Source organism: Rhinoderma darwinii, chromosome 6 (assembly GCF_050947455.1).
Source record: "Rhinoderma darwinii isolate aRhiDar2 chromosome 6, aRhiDar2.hap1, whole genome shotgun sequence".
NCBI classification, from domain to species: domain Eukaryota; kingdom Metazoa; phylum Chordata; class Amphibia; order Anura; family Rhinodermatidae; genus Rhinoderma; species Rhinoderma darwinii.
Genome location: NC_134692.1, coordinates 60,778,023 through 60,804,313, shown reverse-complemented (window position 1 = coordinate 60,804,313; position 26,291 = coordinate 60,778,023). Strand labels below are relative to the sequence as shown.

Sequence of the window (26,291 nt, the reverse complement as noted above, 5' to 3'; positions counted from 1 at the left end):
GAGTACTTTTTTAATAAATGCTTAAACTGTGTGATTGGGTATGTTTTGTAAGTTGTGAGTCTTATTTGATACCAGGAGTGAAAAGGCATCACCATTCCAGAAGTTTACTCTGATGGTTTGAAAAGTGTAGTAATGACTTTTCCTGTAGTTCTAGTGTCCTGAATCATTAAAGTGGTTGTACCCATAGGACAACCCCTCCTCAAAAGAGAGCTTTTCACCATGGGGGCCAGCTGCTAAAACCCCAATGACCACTGATTCATCTCCAATTCAAATGACCTTTTTATATGTTTGCTTTTTTTTTTGTCTGATAAATAATCTAGTAGATACATAATCCAATTGTTTTGCCAATTTGTTAGCAAACTTTTTTCTTTCAAACAACAGTTTTATTAACTTTACAGAAAAAAAGCATTATTGTAAAGACAAGTATAACAATATTGAGCATCAACGCCAGTTTAGGCAGATGTCATGTTAGCAGGCTTGACAGAACAGGTAGTCAAGAAAGGAAACTAGTAGTTGTAAAATCCTGTATTCGAGGTTTTTTTTTGCAAACTTTTATCCTTGCCCTTAAATGGGGCTGACCTGCAATATAGGCCACAACCAATGAACAAGACTAATGCCGTTTCTGGAGTAATGTACACACTTCTTTTCTATTCTCATATAGCCTCTTTAACTAAGGGAAGGGAATATCACTTCACTAATCAGACTACACAGGGTTTGTTTGTAGTCAGAAACCATGGAGACACATAGCATTGTATAAGAGCTGTAGACAAAAAAAATAAAAATAGGATATTCCAAAGTTGCTTTATTTCTTATTTTAGATTCATTTTTTATTCTATTACTTTTAGGCTTTTTTAATCTTCCAGATGATATTGTTTACTCCCTGCCAGTTCAATTCCAGAATGGAAATTGGCAGGTATGCACGCACTTAGTAATTCAGGATGATGCCAAAGAGACACTGTTACAAGCAGCATCTCAGCTGATTAAGGTAAAAGAATCATAATTAAAATTGAAATGTATAAATAATAATGCAAAGTGCTTTATAGTTATAATTATATAACTACATTAAAGTTTATGAACCCTTAGCTCTTTTCTTGTTTAGGATTTACGTGATCAATCGTGGAGATGAGAGTTCAATAATAATAAGACAGTTTTTACTGCTTAGACGGTTCTGAACAGCTGTCCAAATTTGTCTTCAGAGGCTAGCACTTACCTCATCATGTATGCGGTAGAAAATCAATAATCCCAAATACACTTGATTCTCCTTGGTTCTGTGGTTTTACAGAGAAATGTATGTAGCACATACCTTGAAGATGTAAACTAAGTATAGTACAACACTGTGGGATAAATTTCACTCTGCGCTAAAGAAGCCAGGAAGGGCGAAACCCAGGGTCGGGCAGCAGATTTTGGTGTGTCGCCTGCTTTTATATTTGATATGCTTCAATCTTTGTTATATCTTTTGAGTATGGAAAAAAAAAGTGTGGAGAGAAATTTGTCCCACAGTGTTGCACTATACTTTGTTGACATCTTCAAGGTACATGTTTCAATTCTGTGGCAAACATCGGAAAATTAAGGTACTTTTACACCCGCCAATTTTGGCCGTTGCAACGAGCACTGATCAACAAGACAGCTAGTTGATCAGCTCCTTTCACAGGGACCTATGTATGGGGACGAGCGCTCGTTACCCCGATCGCTTAGCCCCATATATTTCTATTGTGTCGGCAGCACGTCTCCCTGTTTACACAGTACGTTGTTAGCAGCACATCTTTAATATTTTGAGCATTTAAAACAATACAATCAGCTGATTAAGGCTATGTTCACACAAGAGTTTTTTGCAGGCGGAATTTCTGCCTCATTGAAGTCAATGGGAGGTCAGAGGCGTAAACGGCCAAAGGTAGGGCATGTCCTTTCTTTCTCCCGCGAGGCGGTTTTACCGCTCGTGGGAGAAAACCGCCCCCCGCCTCCCATTGAAATCAATGGGAGACATTTTCAGGCCTTTTTTGACGAGTTGTGCACCGCGGTTGCCGCGTCAAAAAACTCTGTGTGAACATAGCCTAAAAGGGCGTTTGCTCGTTGATCTGCTGATCGCTGCCCTGTTTACACAGGGCAATTATCGGGAACGAGCGTTCTGTGAATGCCTATAAGTCTGGAAAACGAGACCTTTTTCTGTAGAACCACAGGACCCAGGAGAATCGAGTGCATATGTTTAGGATTATCGATTGTCTACCTCATACATGCTGGGGGAAGTGCTATCCTCTGAAGACAAATTTGGACTGCTGTGAAGAACCGTCTGAGCGGTAAAATCTTTTATTGTGTAACTTTTCGGTGCTGTGGATTTCTCCCTTTTTACCTAATGCGATCTGGCTATTTAAGAATTGTGCAGATGGAAAATGAAATTTTTCGGAGACTTTGATAATACTTTCTTTAGTTATCATATTAAACAAAATATAATCATTAGTACTTTAAAAAGAAAATTTAAGGTAAATCCACAATGAAACCAAAGTTTAGCTGATAACTGCTACTTCAGAGACCATGCAAAATTCTAAACTCTTCAAGGAATACAAATCACAACTACCTTATCCATCCACCATCTGCAACCTTTATTTATCTAGGTGGGATACAGAGGTGCAGTGAGTTATCTGATCTTCATGATTATATTTTGTCAGTCATTAAGACTACTCACATTTAAATTGAAACAACCTTTAGGGCATGGGCAGACGTGGCGGAATTGCTCTGGAATTCCGCTGCGAACACTCCGCAGCGGACCCGTTTCTCCATTGCCTTCCACAGCTTTTTAGTAGGGTTCGTTTACACGTTGCGGACAATTCCGCTGCAGAGCATAGGCTTCAAAATTCATAGGATTCAAAATTCCGCAATGAAGTCCGCAGATGTTATGTAGATGTTATGTGTGCTGCGGAACGTATTGGTTTTACTAACATGACATTTCTTCATTCTGGCTGGACCTATGTATTTCGAGGTCTACAGCCAGACTGAGGAAGTCAATGGGGCTCCCGTAATTATGGGTGACTACGTGTTTGCACCCATAATTACGGGTGACTACGTGTGTGCACCCATAATTACGGGTGACTATGTGTGTGCACCCATAATTACGGGAGCGTTGCTAGGCGAAGTCAGTAAATAGTCACTGTCCAGGGTGCTGAAAGAGTTAAGCGATCGGCAGTAACTGTTTCAGCACCCTGAACAGTGACTACCGATCACAAGATACATCAACCTGTATAAAAAATAGAAGTTCATACTTACCGAGAACTCCCTGCTTCTTCCTCCAGTCCGGCTTCCCAGGATGACGTTTCAGTCTAAGTGACGGCTGCAGCCACTCACAGGCTGCAGCGGTCACATGGACTGCCGCGTCATCCAGGGAGGTCGGGCTGGATGCCGAAAGAGGGACGCGTCACCAAGACAACGGCCGGTAAGTATGAAATGCTTTTACTTTCACTAGGGAAAGTGCTGTCCCTTCTCTCTATCCTGCACTGATAGAGAGAAGGGAAGTACTTCCCCTCAATACGCAATGGCTAGTCCGCATCAATTTAATGCCCATTTTGGGCAGAGCCGCAACAGAATCTGCAACGCAGATTCTGTGCGGCATTGATGCAGACAGTTGCGGAAGAAATATGCCACGTCTGGGCATGCCCTTAATGTCTTGTCTTGATAGTATTTGTGCAATGTGTGATCTTTTTTGGTCCCTACTGTATTTAAAACACTTAATTAGATTTATTCACAAAAAAGAAGCCTAACGTTCTATATTTTAATATTGAGCATTCTGCATTTCAGGAAAAGAATATTGCTTTGGGAATTTCTCAAAAAGGAGAAATTATATCAGAAGAACTCAAAGAAGAAGTGATTGGTAATAGTTTAGTGTGTGTTATATATATATATATAGAAATATACAAAGTCCAGCAGCACCGGCAGCGTGTGGGTGCAGGCTCTGAGGGACAGACCAAGTCCCAGATACACAGAAGTAAAGAAATGAGCAGCAACTCCAAAAGTTGCTGCTCATTTTTTTACTTCTATATATATATATATATATATATATATATATATATATATATATTTATATATATATATATATGTGTATATATATATATATATATATATCCAAGAAAAGGCAGGACTCCAATTCAAAGTAAAAAAATGGGTTTTTAATCGCCCTCGTGCAACGTTTTGGCTCTAGTGCTGGAGCCTTTTTCAAGATCCTGCAATAGAGCCAAAACGTTGCACGAGGGCGATTAAAAACCCATTTTTTTCACTTTGAATTGGAGTGCTGCCTATTCTTGGATATATATCTGGGAATCTTGATCGGGTTCCTGAGGCGTGCACCCATCGATAATTGATACTCGTGCTGCTGGATGGTGGACTTTTTTATATATATAATAAATAAATAAATATATATATATATATATATATCAGTATACTCCTCAACATTGAAATTCCAACACCAAGAAGGACAAGCCATAAGGTTATGCAAATCGAGGAAGTAGCAGGAGTCGCTAGGATCTACAAATGATCAAATTTTAAAGCAGCCAGCTCCAATCTGTGTCATGTGGAAGGGGGATAAAAGCCAGATTGAAAGCTACATTTTTTAGGCACAAGAAATCTCAAAAATTGGATCAAGTGGTGTGGAATGATTGTGTGATGCCTCCCGCTCATCAACATGCCAGTTATCTCCACTTGTCACAAACTGAGAGGGACAGAAGCCTTGAACTGAGAGACCTTGGTTCATCACTCTGGCAGATCGCTACGCGCCTAGGCTGAGATGTCAGCACTTCAACGTTGCGTGTCCCGGAGGTTGGGAGAACAACAACGAACGGGAATGACCGCAAGAGGTGTGCGGAGGCGAACCTTTACACGGACAGATTGTCTGATTGGAAGAATGGCACGTAGTGATCCATTCTGTACTGCAAGTGGAATTAGAAGTCACATCCCAAGCCTAGGACGGCAACCAGTGGACACAAACCATCAGTCAGACGTCCAGCTACAGGTGTTCCATTGACCACATGCAACTGCTCTCAAAGGCTATTATGGTGCAAAGCAGGACGGCAATGGAGGCTGGAATGGAGGTCTATCCTCTTCAGTGATGAGTCCTGCTTTTATCTCGGACGCAATGGTAGCCGAACATTGGTCTGGAGACCACATGCGAATCGCCATGAAGAGGCCTTCACAAGTGAAAGATACACCGGTCCTACTCCCGGGATTATGGTGTGGGGTGGCATAATGTATGGTAGCCGGACCCCTCTAGTCTTCATTTCAGGTACACTAACAGCTTGGCGGTACATACAGTTAGTCATGGAACCAGTGGTACGGCCATTTATACAAAGTGTCCCAGAAGCTGGTTTTTCACAGTACAACGCCAGGCCGCATCTTGCTCGTGCTACTGTGAGCAGCCTAGGTGGCCTAAACATGCTACCATGGCCTGCAGTGTCTCCCATCGAGCACATCTGGGACGACATTGGTTGGCAATTGCAAAAGGAACTACCAGCAGCCAATCTTGATGATTTGCATGTCCAAGTGTGTCAGAGTGGCATAACATTCCTCGTACTCTATACTAAATAAATCAAGATTTTTCAAACATTTTTATTTCCTTTTTTTTCTCATTTGCATATTATTAACTTACAATTCCAAAACTTTTCCTTCTTGGTGTTGCAATTTCAATGTTGAGGTGTGTGTGTGTGTGTATATATATGTGTGCATATATATATATATATATATATATATAAAGTAGAGGAAAACACAGCACTCAATGCAAACTGAACATCAGGCCATGTGCACGTTACCAGTGGAAGGACGAATCAATTCCTTGGATTAGAATACCAAAAAGACAAAAGAGCAAGTAACAGCACCAGGACTTCAGCGTTGGGGAGATGTTGGTTTATTCACCACCAGGTGGAAGAATGAGCAACGTTTCGGTTCACACCGAGCTTGAGAAAGGTTCAGGTGTGAACCGAAACGTTGCTCATTCTTCCACCTGGTGGTGAATAAACCAACATCTCCCCAACGCTGAAGTCCTGGTGCTGTTACTTGCTCTTTTGTCTTTTTGGTATATATATATATATGTATATATATATATATATAAAAGCATGTGAAGTCCAGGTGCCAAGCATGTAATCTCTATCCTAGGGATTATATAGATGCATGAAGAAGATCTTGCAGCACTCCAAGTTCAAAGTATAAAACTGTGGTTTATACAGACATCAAAAAGGTGCAACGTTTCAATGCCACATTGGGAAAGTCCCAATGTGGGATTGAAACGTTGTACCTTTTTTATGTGTATGTATGTGTTTACATCTAAGATTGATAGATTGATAGATAGATAGATAGATAGATAGATAGATAGATAGATAGATAGATAGATAGATAGATAGATAGATAGATAGATAGATAGATAAAAGCTGTTACTTGTCACCGACGAAATACTAAAAAATGTTTACAATAGTGTAATAATCAATCCAGTGGTGTACTGTGCAAATTGAAAATGTAACCCCCTCTTGGTGAATGCTTTTAGCTAAACACTGTCAAACCAGAATCCACTCTTACTTCAACCCAACACTCCCCTCTCTTAATGACTCAAATAATCCTATAATTCAATATCATGTATAGATATTGAGATACAAATACATCATACAGCCATAACATTAAAACCACCAGCCTAATATTGTATGGGTCGCTCTCGTGCTGCCAAAACAGCTCTGACCTGTGGCATGGACTCCACAAGACCTGTGAAGATGTCCTATGTTATCTGGCACCAAAACGTTAGCAGCAGATCCCATAAATTGCCATGGATTGGATTTCTTTTCCAGCACAATCCACAGATGAGATTGAGAACTGGGGAATTTATGGGCCAAGTCAACACCTTGAACTCTTTATCATGCTTTCTGTTTGGCAAGTTTTGCATTGCTGCTGTATATTTAGGAAGGCATGCTGATAAAACTGTTATATAAGCGGATTATAACTTTAACTCTTAACATGTCTGTTTTAGTAAATTCCCATATTCCCATTTCCCATAAATCTAGTTTTTAGTATCCATATTGCGACCGCAAATCCCATCTCAACTACTGGTCTAATAATCCGGACTAACCGCATCATAGATCCCTATGATGCGGTTAGTTTGGGTCATTATACCTACAATCATGTCAGGACTTTCGGACATAATATCTATGCTAAAATGTGGCTGCGTTACAGCTACTACATGAGGCCTAACACTCAGGCTACATCTTGTTGATACACCCACTTTATCAATGGCGACCTTGCTGTGGATGAAATAAGAGCTGTGAACTGTAATTTTTGCTACAATAGCTCTTCTATGAGAACAGATCAGACGGGCTAGCCTTCACCCATCACACGCATCAATGAGCCTTGGGTGCCCATGACCCTGCCATTGGTTGTCCTTGTTTGGACCACTTTTGGTAGAAACTAACCACTGCATACTAGGAACACCCCACAAAACCTGCTTTTTCGGAGATGTTCTGACCCCGTCGTCTTACCATTACAAGTAAAAGTCGCTCAGATCCTTGCGTTGCACATTTTTCCTGCTTCAAACATATCAACTGCAAGAGCTGAGTGTTCACTTGCTGGATCTTGTATCCCACCCCTTGACAGGCGTCATTGTAGTGATATAATGTTATTCACTTCACCTGTCAGTGGTTTTATTGTTATGGCTACACAGTGTATAGAGAGTGAGTGAGTTTGTAATAAGCTTTTCTTCAGTTAAAATATCTATTATTCTACATACTATAAAGTACTAGATATTATAGTTATGGAAATAACCCTCTAGTATTTTTTTCACATGATTTACATGTTTCAACTTATTTCAGAACTAGAAAACTCATCTAAGGAACTGAGAGAAGAATCTTCGTTACTCAATGGGGAAAATCAACTAAATATCCAGACATCCGTTGAGCAGCTTGGTTGAAGTTCCTTTAATTAAACTTTCCTGTGGTTTATTGCTACTCAAAATCAGCACTAGGTGAAAATGCATCAATTCTGTAATTTTAAAATATGATTAATACAAAAAGAAAGATTTGTATAACAAAGATAAAAACGAAAAAATAAAAAGGAAGTTGTTTAAAATAAATTGTCTCTTGAACTGCTTCAGAATATACAAGGTAAATGGCCATGCAGATTCGTGGAGATGTTACCTGTCAGAAGACTACTGATTGCTTTGCAACAGTCCGAAGACTTTGGACCCCTGCACACGCTGCCTATTTTGTTCCAGATTTTGTGCTTACTGCAGAAACAACCCCATTAAGATGAATTAAACAGATATACAAATGGTAAACTGATTATCCACAGCACTCACTTGGTTGGAATATCTCCACTCGATTACGGCAGGATGCAAATTCCAAGTCCAGAGATCCCTTCTGGACAATCAATTGATGCAAAAAAAACTTGAGGACAGCATCCGTATGGCAAAAGTGTAAAAATCTTTTTATGCTTGATAAAGACTCCTGCGGACTCCCTTTGTCATTGGGATGTGTTAATAAAACACTTTTACACTTTTGCCATACGGATGCTGTCCTCAAGTTTTTTGCTTAAACTGATATACAGTTGCTGAAATTTCTGCAACAAAATCTGCAGCGTGTGCAGGGGGCCTTAATCTGTAAAATGTAGACTGATTGGTTTTAAGATATACTGTTTGGAATGGTCTCCCTACTATCCTGCAAGTTGTTATTACATTGCAGCTGTATATATGGGAAGGAATTCTGATAATACTGTTATATAAGGGGTTAATTACTTAAAGAGGGCATGCCAGCTCTTCATTCCCCATAAGTCAGCAATGCCCCTTGCCATTGGGCAGTGACCCTATTTACTCAGACAATGATAGTTCTGACTTTGTAGAGACACATCCTATTGACAAGGAGAATTATAACACACAGTTGTCAGTTTACTCCTGTATAACCGAGGAACATCAGCAGTGGCGGATTAAGTAGACCATGGGCCCTGGGCTGTTACCCAAACTTGGGCCCCCCTTCCTCACCGTAACTATTTTTAACACTACCTTTTTGGGCAAGCATTAACAGTGTTACGATTCCCCTTGTCACAGCGCGGTGTCCCTACATACTGACAGGATCACACTGTGCAGGGACACAACCTCCTGACAAGGGGAATTGTCTATCAGTCCTGGACTGCAGAATGACTTTTTGTGAAATACAAGGATTCCTATAATAAACATGTCAGGAGAGGTGACAGATTCTCTATAAATCTAGTGACTCACAGGTGACGACGTCTCAGATTCTAGTAGTTTTTTTCCTCTTTTCTTCTCCATCCGGTCCAGCACTCATGACGACTTCTCCCGGCCATGACTCATTTCTGCAGAATTTGCCACTCAGACGTCTCCTCACTTTTCCAACATTTCCACACCTATAAACGAAAATAAAGTTATCATGGTGCCACATACTGTGCCCCTAAATATAATAGCACCAAACACTGCGCGCCTGAATATAATACCACACACTGTAAAACACCACATACACACAGCCCCCTGTACATAGTGCCACACACAGCCCCTGTAGATATTACACACCCCCATAGATATTGCACACCCCCATATATCGCCATACACAGCCCCCTCTATATATCACACATCCCCCTCGTAGAGCGTTACACACAGCCCCCTATAGATAGTGCCATACAGCCCTCCCCCTCTTGTAAATAGCACCAAAAAGCCCCACATATAAAGAGCGCCACACACATACCACTGTGGATAGCACTACACAGCCCCCCCCCTTGTATATAGTGCCACACAGCGCTCCCCCTTGTATATAGTGCCACACAGCGCTCCCCCTTGTATATAGTGCCACACAGCGCTCCCCCTTGTATATAGTGCCACACAGCGCTCCCCCTTGTATATAGTGCCTCACAGCGCTCCCCCTTGTATATAGTGCCTCACAGCGCTCCCCCTTGTATATAGTGCCACAATGCTATGTACACATTTAAAAACGTTATATTATAATTATATATATATATATATATATATATATATATATATATAATATATATATAGTATGTGTGTGTATCAGTGTGATTGATTGATTTTATTAAAAAATATTTTTACTTTTTGAGATACAGCTGCTTTGTATCCTGTATCCGTCAGGTCAGCAGGACTGACAGGATCAGTGACACGCAGGATCCACCTCAAATCTATCACATTTAAGATTATAATTTAGCGCAGGGCCCGTTTCACTGATCCCGTCAGTCCTGCTGACCTGACGGATACAGGATACAAAGCAGCTGTATCTCAAAGTGAAAATATTTTTTAATAAAATGTAATTACAAAGTTGCACCAAACACACATTTTTATTAAAAAAAAATAAAACCAACGTGATTTTTGCGACGTTTTTTCCGTAGACAATGCAGGTTTCGTTTTTTATCATTTTTATACACACCTTTTTTGCTATTTTAGAATTTTTATTCATAAAGTTTGAAAATAATAGTAAAAAAATAAGCTTTTTTAAGTTTCAGCTATTTTTTTTGGTTAATAACATAGTTTTACCCTAAAATAGACCTTTTGTTTGTGATCGCCATTGTCTACCGTAAACTTTAATATATTACATGTCTATATTAGGGTAATTGGGTCAGCGCTAGCGTTACAACAATGATTGGCGAGGGGAACGTTTTTTTGGGGTGGGTATTTTATGTGTATTTATTATTTACATTTTTTTTGCACTTTATTATTTTTTTATTACTATGGTCTGATCCTCAAAGGTCAAAAAAGACCTTTGGGGAACTTTATATATTTTTTTTCTTTGTTTTACACCATGTTTTTCCACTGTAACTGGAGCTGCACAGCAGCCCCAGTTACAGGGGAAATCAGCCCTCTCACAGTGACGATCGTCACTAACAGGGCTGTGCTGGGTCTAGTAAGACCCAGATACAGTCTGCCACTAACGGCACCCGGCGATCATGTGACCAGTCACATGATCACCGGGAGGAATAGAGACAGCGCCGCTGCTGCTGTCTCTATTCCTGTACACAGCGTTCATTGAACGCTGTGTAAGAAGACATCGGAGAAGACAGAAGCAGCGAAAGCTGCTTCTATCTTCTCCTCAGGGTCCCCGGCAGTCACTGACAGCCGGAGACCCGACATTCAGCTGCCCGATCGCGCGGGCAGCAAGTTAAAACCCGAGCCGTAGAAAGTCTATGGCTCGGGTTTTAAGGACCCGTCCCTGACCGCTGGCCGTAAAAATACAGCCAGCGGTCGGGAACCAGTTGGGCAGGAGGATAAGCCTGTACTGACCTCAGCGCCGGTGACCGCCCGCCCGGCTCTTCTCTTGCTGCTTTGGAGTAACAGAACAGCCGTCCGTCGCTGTTCTGTTACTCAATGGCGGCGGGCCGCACTTGTCAGGGAGGCGTGTCCTACCTATTTCCCGGCCAATTCCCTGCTCCTCCTCATCTTCAGCCGTTAGCAGCGCTAGCGCGCTGAATAGATTTAGGAGATGATGTGCGTTTCGGGCTGCCATGGGCCCCCTGGGAGCCTCGGGCCCCGGGCGGCCGCCCGAAACGCCCATATGATAATCCGCCACTGAACATCAGCATGCAGAAAAGGTGCTCCAGCATTGCTATTTTATAGGGAATGCAAGTATTTACTAAAACAGGCATGTCTGGAGAACGGAAAGGCCCTTTTCAAAGAGGTCGTCCCATTCACTTGAAAAGAGCAATGTTGCAGCTCAATGCACAGCAGGTGGCTGAGAGCCCCTCTTTACAGGGAAAACCTGTGAATCAGCATTGTGCCCTCTGTTGACCCAAACTAACAGCATCATAGATCCCTATAATGCTGTTAGAACGGGTCATTAGATCCACAATCAGGCTAGTACTAGTGGACATAATATGGAAGCTAAAATGTGGCCACATTACAGCTGTCTAAATGAGAACTGCATTCTATCTAACACTCCGGCCATATATTGTTGATACACCCAGTTTATCAATGGCAACCTTGTGGATGAAATTAGAGCTGCAAACTGTAATTTGTTTTTGTGTGGATGAACAGACCTTGTAGCTGTAAATGGTCCTGATTGTGATACAGTGCAACATGGGCAGAAATGGTGCCCTGAATCTTGTGATGGCCACATATAAGTGTTACAGATTAACAAGTGGGCATTTACAATATCCAGATGAGCTGATCATGTTTAAACCCTTCCCACTGCAGACACTTTTGACCGCTCTGAAAGAGTGACATTTTTCAAATCTGACACTGTTTTCTCATGACATATTGTGCTCTATGTCAAAATTTGGTTGATACATTCATTGCTTACTTGTGAAAAACATCAAAATTTAGAGAAAACGTGCAAACATTTTATTTTTTCGAATTTTAAATGTATCTGCTTGTAAGACATAAATCCAAAAAACAGCCAGCACACCGTAGTATAAGTGAAAAAAGAGGGTACTTTATTGCCCCATGTGCGACGTTTCAGCTCTATCCACTAGAGCCTTTCTCAAGCAAAATACATGTGAACACACAGCAGTATAAATCAAAGTGTCAATCAGCAAATACAAATACAATAATCATGTACATACAGTGTCAAAATATAGAGTCAGTGTAAACAATCACGTATGTGATGAATCAATACAAGGGCAGTGTAGAGCCAGCAGTATCAAAACAGTATACAGTGTAGCCAAACTCGATAAACTATCAAGACAGTGTAACGTATCAATAAATATTGATACATGCACCTGTGTAATCATAGTGAAGGAAGCAGGGGTATTGAATTAAAACCGATATCACCTGAGGAGACATGATCATACAGCCGCAATGGCGGCGTCCACGAGGCGCTACTGCGCATGCGCGGAAGTATGGCATAGAGCAGTGGAAACCCGGATGTTTGACGTAGTTGGCGCATGCGCAGTGCGCATCAGAGCATGCAGACGCCATCTTGGATAATGGCAAACAGGAGGTAATGGCATGGCAATGTGCCTGTGCCAAATTGATAGAAAATTAATATGTCAACAAGGACAAGGCGCATACTAGATGAGGGTAGTACAGGGAGGCAGGCACCGGAGTATAAAAATCACCGGGACCCAGACACTGTGCGGCTCAAGGAAAGGAAACACCCCAAAAAATATCCCATTTTTGAAATGAAAGGAATTCATCTATGGCTGTAGTGATCATGACCCCACAGGTGTTTCATCGGTTTTATTAGGATTTGGCCGTAAAAATCGAAAATTTAATTTTTCCCAATAAGATGTAACTTCAGCTCAACATTTTTCAACAGATAAAGGAAACAAAGAACCCCAACATTTGTAAAGCAACTTCTCCAGACTACCCCAACTATGGTCATAAACTACTGTTGGGCACACAGCAAAGCTCAGAAGGGAAGGAGCGCCATTTAACTTTTGGAGCGCAGATTTTGCTGGATTGGTTTCTCGGCACCATATTGCTCTTGCAAAGCTCCTAATACCAGTACAGTGGAAACTCCCCAAAAGCTACTCCATTTAGGAAACTACACCCCTTGAGGAATTCATCTAGATTTTATTAGAATTGGGCAGTAGAAAAAAAATATATATATTTTTTCTAATAAGATGGGTCCTTAGCTCAGACTTTTTCATTTTCTCAACAAATAAAGGAAAAAAAGAACCCCAACATTTGTAAAGCAACTTCTCCAGAGTACGGAAATACCCTATATATGGTCATAAACTGCTATTTGGGCACACGGCAGGGCACAAATGGAAAGTGGCTTTTGGAGTGCAGAATTTGCATTGAAAACCCCCCAAAAGTGACCTCATTATGGAAACTACACCCCTCAAGGTATTCACCTAGGGGTGCAGTGAGCATGTTTACCCCACCAGTGTTTTCCAGAAATTTGTGTGCACTCGATGTAGCTGAGTAAAAATTAAAATTTTTCCATAGATATCCTATTTCCGTGTCCAATATTTTGTGTCCAGCTTGTGCCACCATGAAAAGACAGCTCTTTAATTATTATGCTGTGTTTCCCGGTTTTAGAAACACTCTACATGTGACCCTAATCTTTTGCCTGGACATACGACAGGGCTCATGAGTGAAACAGTACCATGCGAAATTCAGGCCTAATTTGGCGATTTACAAAGTATTGGTTCACAATTGCAGAGGGTCTGATGTGAAATAAAGAAAGAAAGAAGTGACCCCATTTCCAAAACCACACCCCTCAAGGCATTTATTAAGCATTCAGTAAGCATTTTAACCCCACAGGTGTTTTTTAGAAATTAAAGTGCTGCGGATGATGCAAAGTAAAAATTGCAATTTTTCCCCAGATATTCCGTTTCAGTGCCAAATATGTTGTGTTCAATTTGTGCCACTGGAAACAGACACCCCAAAAATTGTTAAAAGGGTTCTATCAGGTATGGCGATGCCAATTATGTGGAAGTAAACTGCTGTTTGAGTACAGTGTAGGGCTCAGAAGGGATTTTGCTCGGTAGTAGTTTTGTTTGGAGTTTTAATGGTATTTCAGTTTATAATGTGGGGGTATAGATAAGCTGGGCAGAGTACATCAGGGAATAATCAGATGGTATAATAATGGGGTAAAAAATAATGATGTCTTTTATGCTTTGAAGCAATCCTTTATGCAAAAACCAGTGTTGCACAGATGAATTGTGTCCTTTCTTAGCTCCCTTTTGGTCCACACTCTGCACCTTAGCAGTTTGGGAAATTTTGCTGGGAAAGTGTTGTCCTGGTATAATACGGGCACCCTCGCTTCCAGCAGATATGTTTGAGCCCTCCTATTAGGGCCTTGATAATCGCCTCTTGAAACAGAAGACATGTTAACTATAGTCTATGGGTCAGTATGATTCAGGAGTTACCAAATTGATATTGCTTTTTTATATTTTACACATTTTTGCACAATAAAATTACTTTTTTGTAAGAAATTAAATATTGTTTTCTATCGCCATGTTCTGAGAACCATAACTTTTAAAAAATTGTCATCAACGGAGCTGCATGAGGGCTTGTTTTTTCAAGACCAGCTGTAATGATGGGGGTAGGGAAACAGACAAGTGAGCCCTAATCTACCCGCCACTCAGTCCCTGCCTACTTGCAACGACCCGCCCTAGGCGACGGGGTACAACTAGGTGACGGTCCCTATGCTCAATAAGTGCACGACAGACAAACGGACAAGGGTACACAGAGCTAAGAGAAATGGGGCAGTTGCCCACGGCAACACCGTGAGCAACAAGAGTGGTGAACGAGCCGAGTCAAACCAGAAGTGTACGAGGTACCAAACGCAGAGCAGGAGAGTAGTCAGTAAGCCAAGGTCAATATGAAGCAGGGTCAAATAGTTCAGAAGCTGCAGCAGGGCCAGGAAACCAAACGAGAAGAATCACAAGCAAGGAGGAACAGGAAAGGCAGGTATAAATAGACAGAGGGCGGGAGCTAGCTCCGTCTGGCCAGGCTGTGATAGGCTCTCCCACTCCTAAGCCTGCCATCCTGAGTGGTGGAAGATGGAGTCAGTCTCACAGACATAGAAGCAGGTGCAGACTGATTACATATGGGCGTTGACACAGAAGCTGTACCTGGCAGATCCTTTACACCAGCTGTCATTTGTTATTGGTATAATTTTTGGATACATGCGACTTTTTGATCACTTTTTATTGCAATTTTTGTAAGGCAAAGTGACCAAAAAACAGTAATTCTGGTATTGGTTTTTAGGTGGTTTTTTTTTACGATGTTTACCGCACGGGATAAATATCAGAATAATTTTATAGTTCAGGCCGTTAACGGACATGGCGATACCAATTAAGTATAGTTATTTATTTCTTAAAAAAATAAAGGACTCTGTAAGGGCAAAAAGGGCAGTGTGGTTGTTTTTTTGTTTTTTTTTTGTTACTTAAAAATTTTATTTTTTTTTACAACATTTTATTGCACTTTTTTCTTAGGCCCACTAGGGGTCTTGAAGGTTCAAGTGTCTGATTGCTGTTATAATATACTACAATACTTATGTTGCCAATGGGCTTCCATACTTGGCAGACCAGGAGTCGATTTTTAGACCTCCAGTTGCCATAGCAACTATCGGTGCCAATCGGCTTCAAACCACCTAGATGCCACGGTCGCTTTTGACCGTGGGATCTAAGGGGTTAATGGCGGGGACCGGAGCTAGCTCCGGTCCCCGCCGTTACAGCAGGGTGTCAGCTGTAACACCCGCGGCTGATGGTGTGGGCTCAGCTTCTGAGTCCGCTTCATCTTCTTGTCACACTTATGGAGCTGACAGGAAGCCTTTTGGTAGGGCCAGGTAGGCTTCCATACTCGGCAGACCAGGTGGCCACTGTTAGGCCTCAGGTTGCCATAACAGCCATCTGCCCGGACCATCTATTTGTCATAAGCATACAACATTTTGCGGGAACCAATAGCTTTTCATGACATACATGTAACACTCATGGCCACTACCCTCCCAACGGCCGTGGCCATGGATCTGTGAGCGCTGGCCCGCATCTCCTCAGGAGACGCCAGCGCTCACTTCTGCTTCATTCTGTGGTGCCCCGTAGGGTGTGCGCCCACGCCGCTGCCTGGCGCACATGAATTTAATATGTAATTAGCCCATAGTCACACTAGACTATAAGAAGGGGCCTGCCCCTTCCCTCATTGCCTGAGCGTTGTTGTGTCTGCCCGTGTTAGTCTTTGCAAATGGTCCCTTAGTGTTTTCCAGTTCCCAGTGTTCCAGGACCTGTATCCTGTGGTTCCTTGTTCCTGTGTCATTGAGAGTTGGAGTCGTGTGCGCCGTATACTACGCCTTCCATGTTACACCACGCCTGGTGTCTGCCTGCTGCCAAGGTCCCATCCGAGCCTACCATCACTACTGTCTGAAGTTACCACAGGTACCCTTATGCGAACTATAGACTGTGAATTGGTATCCTGTTGGCCAGCTACTATCCCGCTACGGCGTTACGGCCCAGTGGGTCCACGCACCCATCGTGTAAATATACTTACGACAAACGTCGGGTAGGGGGTTAGGAAATTTAACTAGTTATACAGTAAGATTGACATGCCTCTCTATAATAGTTGATTTCTCATGGCACAATATGGAACATTATGTATGAGTGCTTATAATATTGAAAAGTATGTAGCAGGTAAGTTACCAAGCAACACACTGAAGAGCACAAAAACGAATGGACTTCACTTATGTTCCTCTAATTTACATCCAATGCAAACAATCAAACAAACAAACAAACAAACAAACAAACAAACAAACAAACAAACAAACAAACAGCACCTCCTAACAAAGTCAAATACATTGATGTTGCTACTTGAAAGGTCCTGTAAAGGCTGTAGTGAAGCTACAGTGTTTGCTGAAATGGATGGGTATTTCTGGCTATACTTTGCTTGTTACACTGTAAATCTCTTGGAAAGGTGAGACATCACCATCTGACCTTCAGCTATTTCCAAAGCTGAAGAAACACCTTTGAAGCTTATGCTTCTATTCTGGTGACAGTGTCAAGAAAATCCAAAAATGACTATGTGTACAGGAAAATTCTTTGACCAACAGGGATTTAGCGCCTTGATCCACTTTGGTGCCTCAACAGAGAAAGTGATTATGTTGAAAAATAGAGTATGTGTTTATATTAACTAAGCAAGCAATTGATTTTAAAGTGGATTAATCATCAGGCTATGCTGCTCTCCTGTCCCAATGCCACCCAAGAGTTTTGGTGTAAACATAATATCCATACCTTGAAAGTCACTGATTCTCCTTGCGGAGATCCAGCTGGTAGAGAGTCTTAAGGCAAACGCTCCCTGGCAAAAGTATGCAAAATAGCTCTCCAGAAGGAAGAAAACTGTCTCTCTAGGTATGAACCACTCCGATACAGTGCTGTCTCTTGTTTGCCTATAGACTTCCAGGGTAGTCACCTATAGGTGGTGAGAGAGAGGAGAGAGAGAGAGGAGAGAGAGAGAGAGGATAGAGGAGAGAGAGAGAGAGAGGAGAGCGAGAGAGAGAGAGAGAGAGGGAGAGAGACGGTTTCTTCCTTTTTGAGGCGAGCTCTTTTGCATACTTTGCCCAGGGAGCATTGCCCTTAAGGGTATGTTCACACGGCCTATTTACGGACGTAATTCGGGCGTTTTTGCCCCGGTTTACGTCTGAAAATAGCGCCTCAATAGCGCTGACAAACATCTGCCCATTGAAAGCAATGGGCAGACATTTGTCTGTTCACACGAGGCGTATATTTACGCGCCGCTGTCAAATGACGGCGCGTAAATAGACGCCCGCGTAGAAGAAGTGACCTGTCACTTCTTTGGCCGTAATTGGAGCCGCTATTCATTGACTCCAATGAATAGCAGCGCTAATTACGGCCGTAATTGACGCGGCGTTCAAGCGCCTGCACATGCCGGTACGGCTGAAATTACGGGGATGTTTTCAGGCTGAAACATCCCCGTAATTTCAGCCGTTACGGACCCCCGCCGTGTGAACATACCCTAAGACTCCCAGCACCAGCTGGATTTGGTATTCAGTTTGTCACTACTAAACCCACATTTTTCCAGTGTGTATACAGATGATACCAGGTAACCACATAAAATTCCTTTTGTAAGTCTAGTGACAATGACTCACTTCTCCTTTCTCTTAGGACCCCCATCCCATCCTGATTGTCAAACTGAAATCAAACTATTAAGTCTATTATATTCATTTTAACATTTGCTTTTAGTAAAGGCCACTTACCTTGCACCATGTTTAGATGATTTGTGGAGTTAAAAGATATTTAGCCTATGACCACTAAGCAGAGGCGTAGCTAGGTTCTCCTGCACCCGGGGCAAAGATTCAGCTTTGCGCCCCCCCCCCCCTTAAACTCTGCGGATCCGTGATATGCAGCCGTATAAATGGCAACGGATATGTGCTTGAGGCCTTAGGCCTCATGCCCACTTCAGTTTTTTTCATCAGGGTGCTATCCGTTATTTGAATGGATAGCACCCTGACACATTCATTTCAATGGGTCCATGCACACTTCCATTGTTTTAACGGAGCCGTGCCACCGTTCCCTCAAAAAAAGGGCAGGAACAGTTTCGGCATTTGCATTGATTTGGTCCGTGAAACAACGGACTGCACACGGAAGCCATCCGTGTGAGGTCCGTAATTCACGGAAACGTCATTAGCGGCAGTACAATGGCCGACGGAAGTGTGCATGAGGCCATATAGCCAAATCCTTCCTCCCCACTAAAACAATTTATACAGAATCCCCTCACCCCACACATAATATTTACAGTCAAATGCCTCCTCCCACACAAAAACTATATATAAACACACACACAAACACACCTACAAACACACCTACACACACCTACACACACACACACACACACACACACACACACCTTCCCCTACTTGCACATACACAGCTGTACTTATCAGTCCGGAGCTCCGTGGAGGGATCTTCATGTTATGAGGGGTTACACGTTGCAGGCAGGAGGAGAGCTGTGTGTAAGACTGCTCCTCCCCAGCCCTCTCTTCCTCGATCCTGCCTGTCTGCTAGCTGGGGCTGAACACTTCAATGGTGTTCTTCTCACAGGCAGAGTGTATGGCCGGCTGCATTATATGACGTCACATGTGACGTATAATGCAGCCGCCCGGAGCACAACACACGCTCTGACTGTGCAGGAGAACATCGTGCATTACAGTACACAGCTCCCGCTCCTGGCCCATGCGCTGCCCATAGCACCAAATGTCTATGGGGGTACCGGCCCGGAGGGCACATGCCTCCGCTCCCCTGGTCGGCGCCCCCCCTTCCTTCCCTTGTAGTTGTGCCCGGGGCACATGCCCCGCCTGCCCCCCCAAGCTACGCCCCTGCACTAAGAGTCACTCTGGCTTGAAACAAGTAGGTGTTGCTTTTACTTGCTTTTATGGTACTGACCTGATTTTTTTATTCAATGTGTTACATTTCACGTGAATATTGAATCCTTAGACTGCAGTTAGTTTTGTTCTGGCTTGACTAGGGTGCGGAGTCTAAGGGATCCCTTGTTTTCCACCTTTTCCCCCACGGTCCCCAGTATAGCCAGGTCGCAGTCCCCAGAATAGTCACCAGTTGGCAGCAGGATGTAGCAGCAATGATAGGACAGAAAAAAGACCAGATGTGGGGCGTGGAACAGGGGCGCATGATCACAGGACTGGAGCATGGTCACAGCTCAGGAACAGCAAATAGAAAGACAACCAGGCAGTCTATGGCCAGTAGTGCTGAGTTTGTAATACAGGAACAACAGAGCTGATTTCATAGTTCTGCTACAGCAGAGCTAAGTTTCCAATACAGGAATAGCATTGGTGATTTGAAAGTCCTGGAACAGCAGAGTTTAGTTTCAATACAGGTTCCAGGTGTGGTTTCTGAAGGACAAGGCAAGTGCATAGTCAGGAGCAGACAGGAGTCAGGATCAGAAGTAGAACACAGATGCAGGCATACCGCCTGTGCAGCCAGTTCAACTATACAGGGGCCCCAGTGGGAAGAGGCCTAATTCAACCAGAGAGCAGTAAGTTGCTGCTAAACTAGTCGGTGAGGAAAACTTTGGAGGGGGTTTGGTTATAATTTTTGTCACAGCCATGGTAGGAGCAACAATGATTAGGGGAATCAGTAGACAGGGTTTCGTGGTGCCATAGTCCTGGTGTCATCTAAGCAGAGGTGTCTGTGTCTTACATATAAGTATTGAAATGTACTTTAAAGGAGTTTTCCTACTAAAATAAAGGCCCTTTTACACGGGCAGATTTTCTGCCAGGTATGGAGCACCGATCGACAATACAGCATGTCAATCGGCGCTCATTTGCTCCGTTTAAACGAAGCAGCGATCAGAATATATGGGGACAGAAGATCGTTAATATGATAGTTTGTCCCAAAACATTTGCATCTTGCCGGCAGCACATCCCCTGTTCACACAGGGAAAAGTGCTGCCACTAAGCAACCATTTTTTGGGTCGCATAAAAGATCCGATTGGCAAACAAATGAAGGAGCCCAAAGATCAGACCTTCAATGATTGGAATGGAATATCCTAGATATATGCCAAAACGTTCCAAGAAAAGGAATAACCCTTTAAGTGTGAGTGAGGTTTGTAGTGTGAGTGATATACTGTATGTGTAGTGTGTAAGCAAAATATGTCCAATGTATGATCAAAGCTGACCTAAAATTCATCTAAAATGTAAACAATGTGTGCGGAATCTGTGTGCCATGTGTCCAATACTAGTATGTGTAGTGCCGTCTTTGCAACATGTGTCCAGTGTGTGAGTGATTGAGTTCAGTGTTGTAACTTCTATGGCCGCGGTCCATCGTTCTAACTTACCCCTCGACGACCGCGGCCATGGACATCCTGCTGCTATGCTGCATCATCCCCCTGTTTGGCCTGCTGCCATCCCGCTATGCGGTACAGCCCAGTGGGTCCACACCCCGCATCTTGACAGTACGCTTAGGCCATGGACCTCGCTGGTCAATTTAAGGGAATGTCGCCCCCCCAAGTCATGCCGGCCTACCTGCAGGATCTCCGAGCAAGGCAGGATCAACTTCTTGTTGCAGTGGACTCCATGGTGCAGCAGCTAGGGGCACTAGCTGCTTCCCTTCCTGCCTCTATGCAAGCTCCTCCGACCGACCATCCTGCTACACCTCCTGGCAGTTCCGGTTCGGATCCTCGGTTCTCGCTGCCATTACCTTCTCGGTTCCATGGAGACGCAAGTACGTGCAGGGGATTTCTGAACCAATGCTATATCCATTTTACCCTGCATGCCCGAGCATTTCCATCGGACGAACCAAGATCGCCTTCATCGTGTCTCTACTTGCTGGCAAGGCCCTGGCATGGGCGAACCCAATCTGGGAATGTCAGGGACCTGAGACTCAAGACTTCCAGGGGTTTGTGCGGTTGTTCCGTGCTGTTTTTGAGGAGCCAGGACGAGTCTCGTTGACAGCCACTGCTATCTTGAACCTGCGCCAAGAGGACACCTCCGTGGGCGAATACACCATCCAGTTCCGGACCCTGGCGGGAGAGCTGTCCTGGACCAATGAGGTCTTGGTAGCATCCTTCTGGCATGGTCTATCGCCCGAGATCAAAGATGAACTTCCTGCCCGAGATCTACCACCTGCCGTGGACGACCTGATTCTGCTGCCTACCCGGGTGGATATAAGGCTCAGGGAGAGATCTCTTGAGGTTCGACAGGAGAGACGGCTTCCTAGATTGGCGCCAACTTCCAGCAACCCCTCTTGCCGCCCTCTACTGCCTTGCCCTATGTTCCCAGTACAAGAGAAACAACGCAGGTGCAACTCTGGACTCTGTCTTTATTGCGGCCTCCCTGGCTATGTCATGTGTCTGTGTTCATAAAAGCCAAAAATACCCAACGCCTAGGTTTGGTTGGAGAGACAACCCTGGACGCCACTGAATTTCATTGTGAACTCTCCTCCAAACTGTTTATTCCCGTGACCATCATTGTTGGCGAGAAACCCCATCCGGTCTCTGCCTACCTGGACTCTGCCTCTGCAGCTAATTTCATCTGTCAAGACCTTGTGGGTCTTCTCCAGTTGCCCACTGTCCGTCTGGAAAGGCCCTTGCTTGTCGCCTCGGTAGATGGACTGTCATCGCCTGACCCAGTTTAGTCTGTGACCAAGCCATTGAGACTTCAAGTGGGAGCTATTCACACTGAGCTTATCTCCCTGTTTGTCCTGCCCAAGGCCGTCAACACCGTGCTGCTGGGTTCGCCTTGGCTCCGTTTGTATCCCTCCGACCCTGCATTGACTACTGGGGCCTCAATCGGATCACGGTGAATAACAGGTACCCATTGCCTTTGATTTTGGATATTGATCGCATACGGGGGACAAACATTTTTTCTAAACTGGACTTGCGGGGGGCCTACAACCTGATTCGGATTCATCAGGATGATGAGTGGAAGACCGCATTTAATACACGTGATGGGCACTATGAATACCTAGTAAGGCCCTTCGGCCTGTGTAACGCCCCCGCAGTGTTTCAAGAATTTGTCAATGACATTTTTCGTGATTTCCTCTATATCTGTGTCATGGTGTATCTCGATGACATTTTGATTTTTTCCCCAGATCCGGTAAATCATCAGAGTCATGTCCACCAGGTGTTGCTTCATTTAACAGAGAATCATCTTTATGCCAAGCTGGAGAAGTGCATGTTTGAAAAAAGATATTTTCCCTTCCTGGGCTATATCATCTCTGATCAGGGCCTCAAGATGGACCCTGAGAAGGTAAAGGCTGTCCTGGAGTGGCCACGCCCCCAAGGCTTAAAGGAACAGTGTCACCACAAAAAAAAAATTCATGTCAGTTTAATGTTAGTGTTTTATTAAAAACGTTTTTATTTATTTGTGTGTTTGTGTGTTACTTTTTTCTATTTTTTCACTTTTTCTTCCCTGTGGGGGCTGCCATTTTTTTTTCCATTTCTGTATGTGTCGATTAACGACACATACAGACATGGAATACGGCAGCCACAGTCCCATAGGGACTGCGAACGGGTCCCGTCCCATCCACTTCTGTGTACACCGTCTGTGTGGGAACTGCGCATGCGCCGCTCCCACACAGTCCAATTTGAAATGCGCGCCGTCCGGCGCCATTTTCCTGTGGACCGGAAGTCGCGGCCGGACAGTAAGATTACTACTTCCGGCCGCAGCTTTCGGACTTGTGCACTTGGACCAGCGGCAGCAGACGGAGCGGATGGGCCGGAGGGAGCCGCGGCGGCAGGAGCAGGTAAGAGATTTCTATGTATGTTCGTGTTTGTGTGTGTTTACTACTGTATGTAAACCTACTACACTGTGTGTTAGCTCAAAAAATGGCGACACACAGTGTAGGAGGTTAGACCGTTCAATCCCCTCGTTTCACTAGAGCGAGTGCTTTTTTCCCAATTTTGCAGCAAAAAGCAATGTGGTTGCTTTACCACATGCAATGCTGCAATTTTGGGAATAGCTCCATCTAGTGACCAGCAATGGGAAATATTATAAATTAGAATCTAATTTATAATATTTCCTGACTCGTGAAAAAAATAAAAAAATTTGAACAATGTTTAAACACCTACACACTAAATGTTTAATTAAAAAAAACAAAACATGTTTTGCTGGCAACACATTCCCTTTAAGGGCCATACAACACTTCCTGGGATTCGCCAACTTCTACCGGCTGTTCATTCCCAACTTCTCGTCATTGACAGTCCCCATGTCCACCTTCTACCGCTACTGCCTACATTGCCTCAGGTACCCTTTCTGAACTATAGACATTGCATTGTACCTGTTTGGCCTCCTGCTATCCCGCTACGCGGTATGGCCCAGTGGGTCCACTCCCCACGCCGTGACACACCTCAACCACATCGTTTGAATATACCCTTAAAGAAATTACATGTGTCATGTATTTCTGTCACCCTGACATCATCAAACGTCTCTGTTCCATTTACAGGAAGCATCTAATAATTTAATTGAGGTTTTGTACTTCAAGCCTCAAATATGAAGGTCTCAATGTGCTTTTGTGTTGCTATGGTGATATTTGGTTTCCACAGTGACTGGAAATTGTTGTGTATTAGTTTGCCAAAAATAAATAAATGTGGCAATGGAATAAGGGTGAAATTAGCTCTCGAAATGAAGATGAAAGGAGCAGCTTTAATTATTGAAGCTATTCATTACTAATTAATGTGCCTCTTTATTAGCCATGTTTGCATAACGTACGACTTTAAGTTACGGTACAGGCAGGTCTCCTCCAGGATCTGGTATTCAAGGACCCGTAATCTGGAATAAACCACACAATTCCAGGGAAAATTCAGTTATCTCTATTTTATTCTCTATTTAGTTCGTTTTGCTGCATTGTTAACAGGAGAGAAGACAGCGAGCACCTGAATAAGGTAGGAGGCTGTTTTTTGTTATATCAGATTACAAAGAAGAACATGGAACACTTATACAGGGCGATTGTTGATCATCCTTATTCAAAATTGTAGATAAAGTCCTGAAGATACCAGTTGCCCATTCCAGTTGTAACTGGTGGTTCATATATATATATATATATATATATATATATATATATATATATATATATACATATAAATATATAAATATATATATATATATATATATATATATATATATGTGTATATATATACAATAGTTTTTTCTTGTCTGATCATAGGGACTTTTATATTCTTGGATTACTAAAAGTTTAAACTACAATTTATTTATGTATCTGGACTTACTACATTCTGTTTTTAGTTTGTTGCTGAGTATGTATTTCTAGGGCAGCGTATTTCAATTATTTGCAATGTACTGAACAGCATGAAATACAGTTACCTTGTTGTTATATCAAATAAATAAGTTACATTTTATTAGTATAGATTGTTGAGACAGAACCTTGGAAAAAGGTTCCACTTTTTAACACCATATAGTTTTGTAGGTTCCACATTCTGTGTGGATTATCTTCATAATATATCTTTATAGGACCTGGAGCTCTGTTCTTCGTATACTGAGCTTCACATCTTCTCCATAGATATAGGGCCAAATTTAAATAAAACAAACCCGGCTGCCTACAGTGGCCACTAGGGATAATTTAGGAGCCTAATGTATACTTTTTAATGATTAATCTCTGGGTATGTATGGTATGCAGTAAGCAGCTGCCCAATTCTTATGGTTGCTGCAGACAGACAGAATTGTATCTTTTAACATTATAAAGATATATTAAGAAATTAATCAGAACATAATTTTTCACCTCTTCAGGTTAACAAAATACAAACTGGTTTTCAGTGGTGGACATTCACTTTAACGGTTTAAAAACTATGGGGGGTATTTATTAAGACTTGCGTTTCATACGGCAGTTTCAATAGACTGAAAAGTTGGAGTAAACTCCGACACATTTATTCAGAGGCAAAAGCCTTTTAATAAATGTGTCAAATATTTCAGCCCAGCCATGCGCCATACATTTCCCACCCCCCTTCTGCCAAAAAATAAACAAACCACACATACATCACTGCAGCTCCGCTCGTACAAGGACCTGATGCCGAGCTGCGTCAGGGCCTTTATATGCGACAGAGCATTTCAACGTCATCAGTAATGCATCGCATTCAACATCCTGACGCTGCCCGGCGTCAGATCTTTGTATGAGCGGCGGTGGAATAATGAGGGGGCTGAAAGGGGAGAAGAGGAGTGGTGAGTATAATTTTTTTTATACATGCTTTTGAATTATTCTTGATTCATTTTCAACTGATATTGCCTGGGCAATAATCATGGGGTTATTTGCCTGTGAAAATGTATAGGTAGATAATGCACAAAATTCTCTTTATTTTTCAAAATATGTGATATTGTTAGACAAGTCTCCTTTTGATATCTAAATTCTAAACTCCACTGAACTTTTAATCTATGATCATTAAACAATAATCTGATGTTGTTTTC

At 42.8% G+C, this 26,291-nt stretch overlaps 2 protein-coding genes across 4 annotated transcripts in view; both read left to right on the top strand.

Annotated features, from left to right (window-relative positions):
- Window positions 1-8,083, top strand: part of MDH1B (malate dehydrogenase 1B) — a 45,109-nt gene extending 37,026 nt beyond the window's left edge. For 2 of the 3 annotated variants that reach the window (XM_075829874.1, XM_075829873.1), the window contains 3 exons: window positions 846-985; window positions 3,787-3,859; window positions 7,824-8,083. In XM_075829874.1, coding sequence (XP_075685989.1) covers window positions 846-985; window positions 3,787-3,859; window positions 7,824-7,921 — 311 coding nt within the window. In that variant the 3' untranslated portion in view covers window positions 7,922-8,083. Of the gene's footprint in view, window positions 1-845; window positions 986-3,786; window positions 3,860-7,823 lie in introns of those variants that run through there. The other variant, XM_075829876.1, reaches the window with a different exon arrangement.
- Window positions 8,084-24,580: 16,497 nt separating this feature from the next.
- Window positions 24,581-26,291, top strand: part of DYTN (dystrotelin) — a 70,252-nt gene continuing 68,541 nt past the window's right edge. Inside the window, exon 1 of the mRNA XM_075831524.1 lies at window positions 24,581-24,757. The gene's annotated coding sequence lies outside the window, so the exon portion shown is untranslated. The remainder of the gene's footprint in view (window positions 24,758-26,291) is intronic.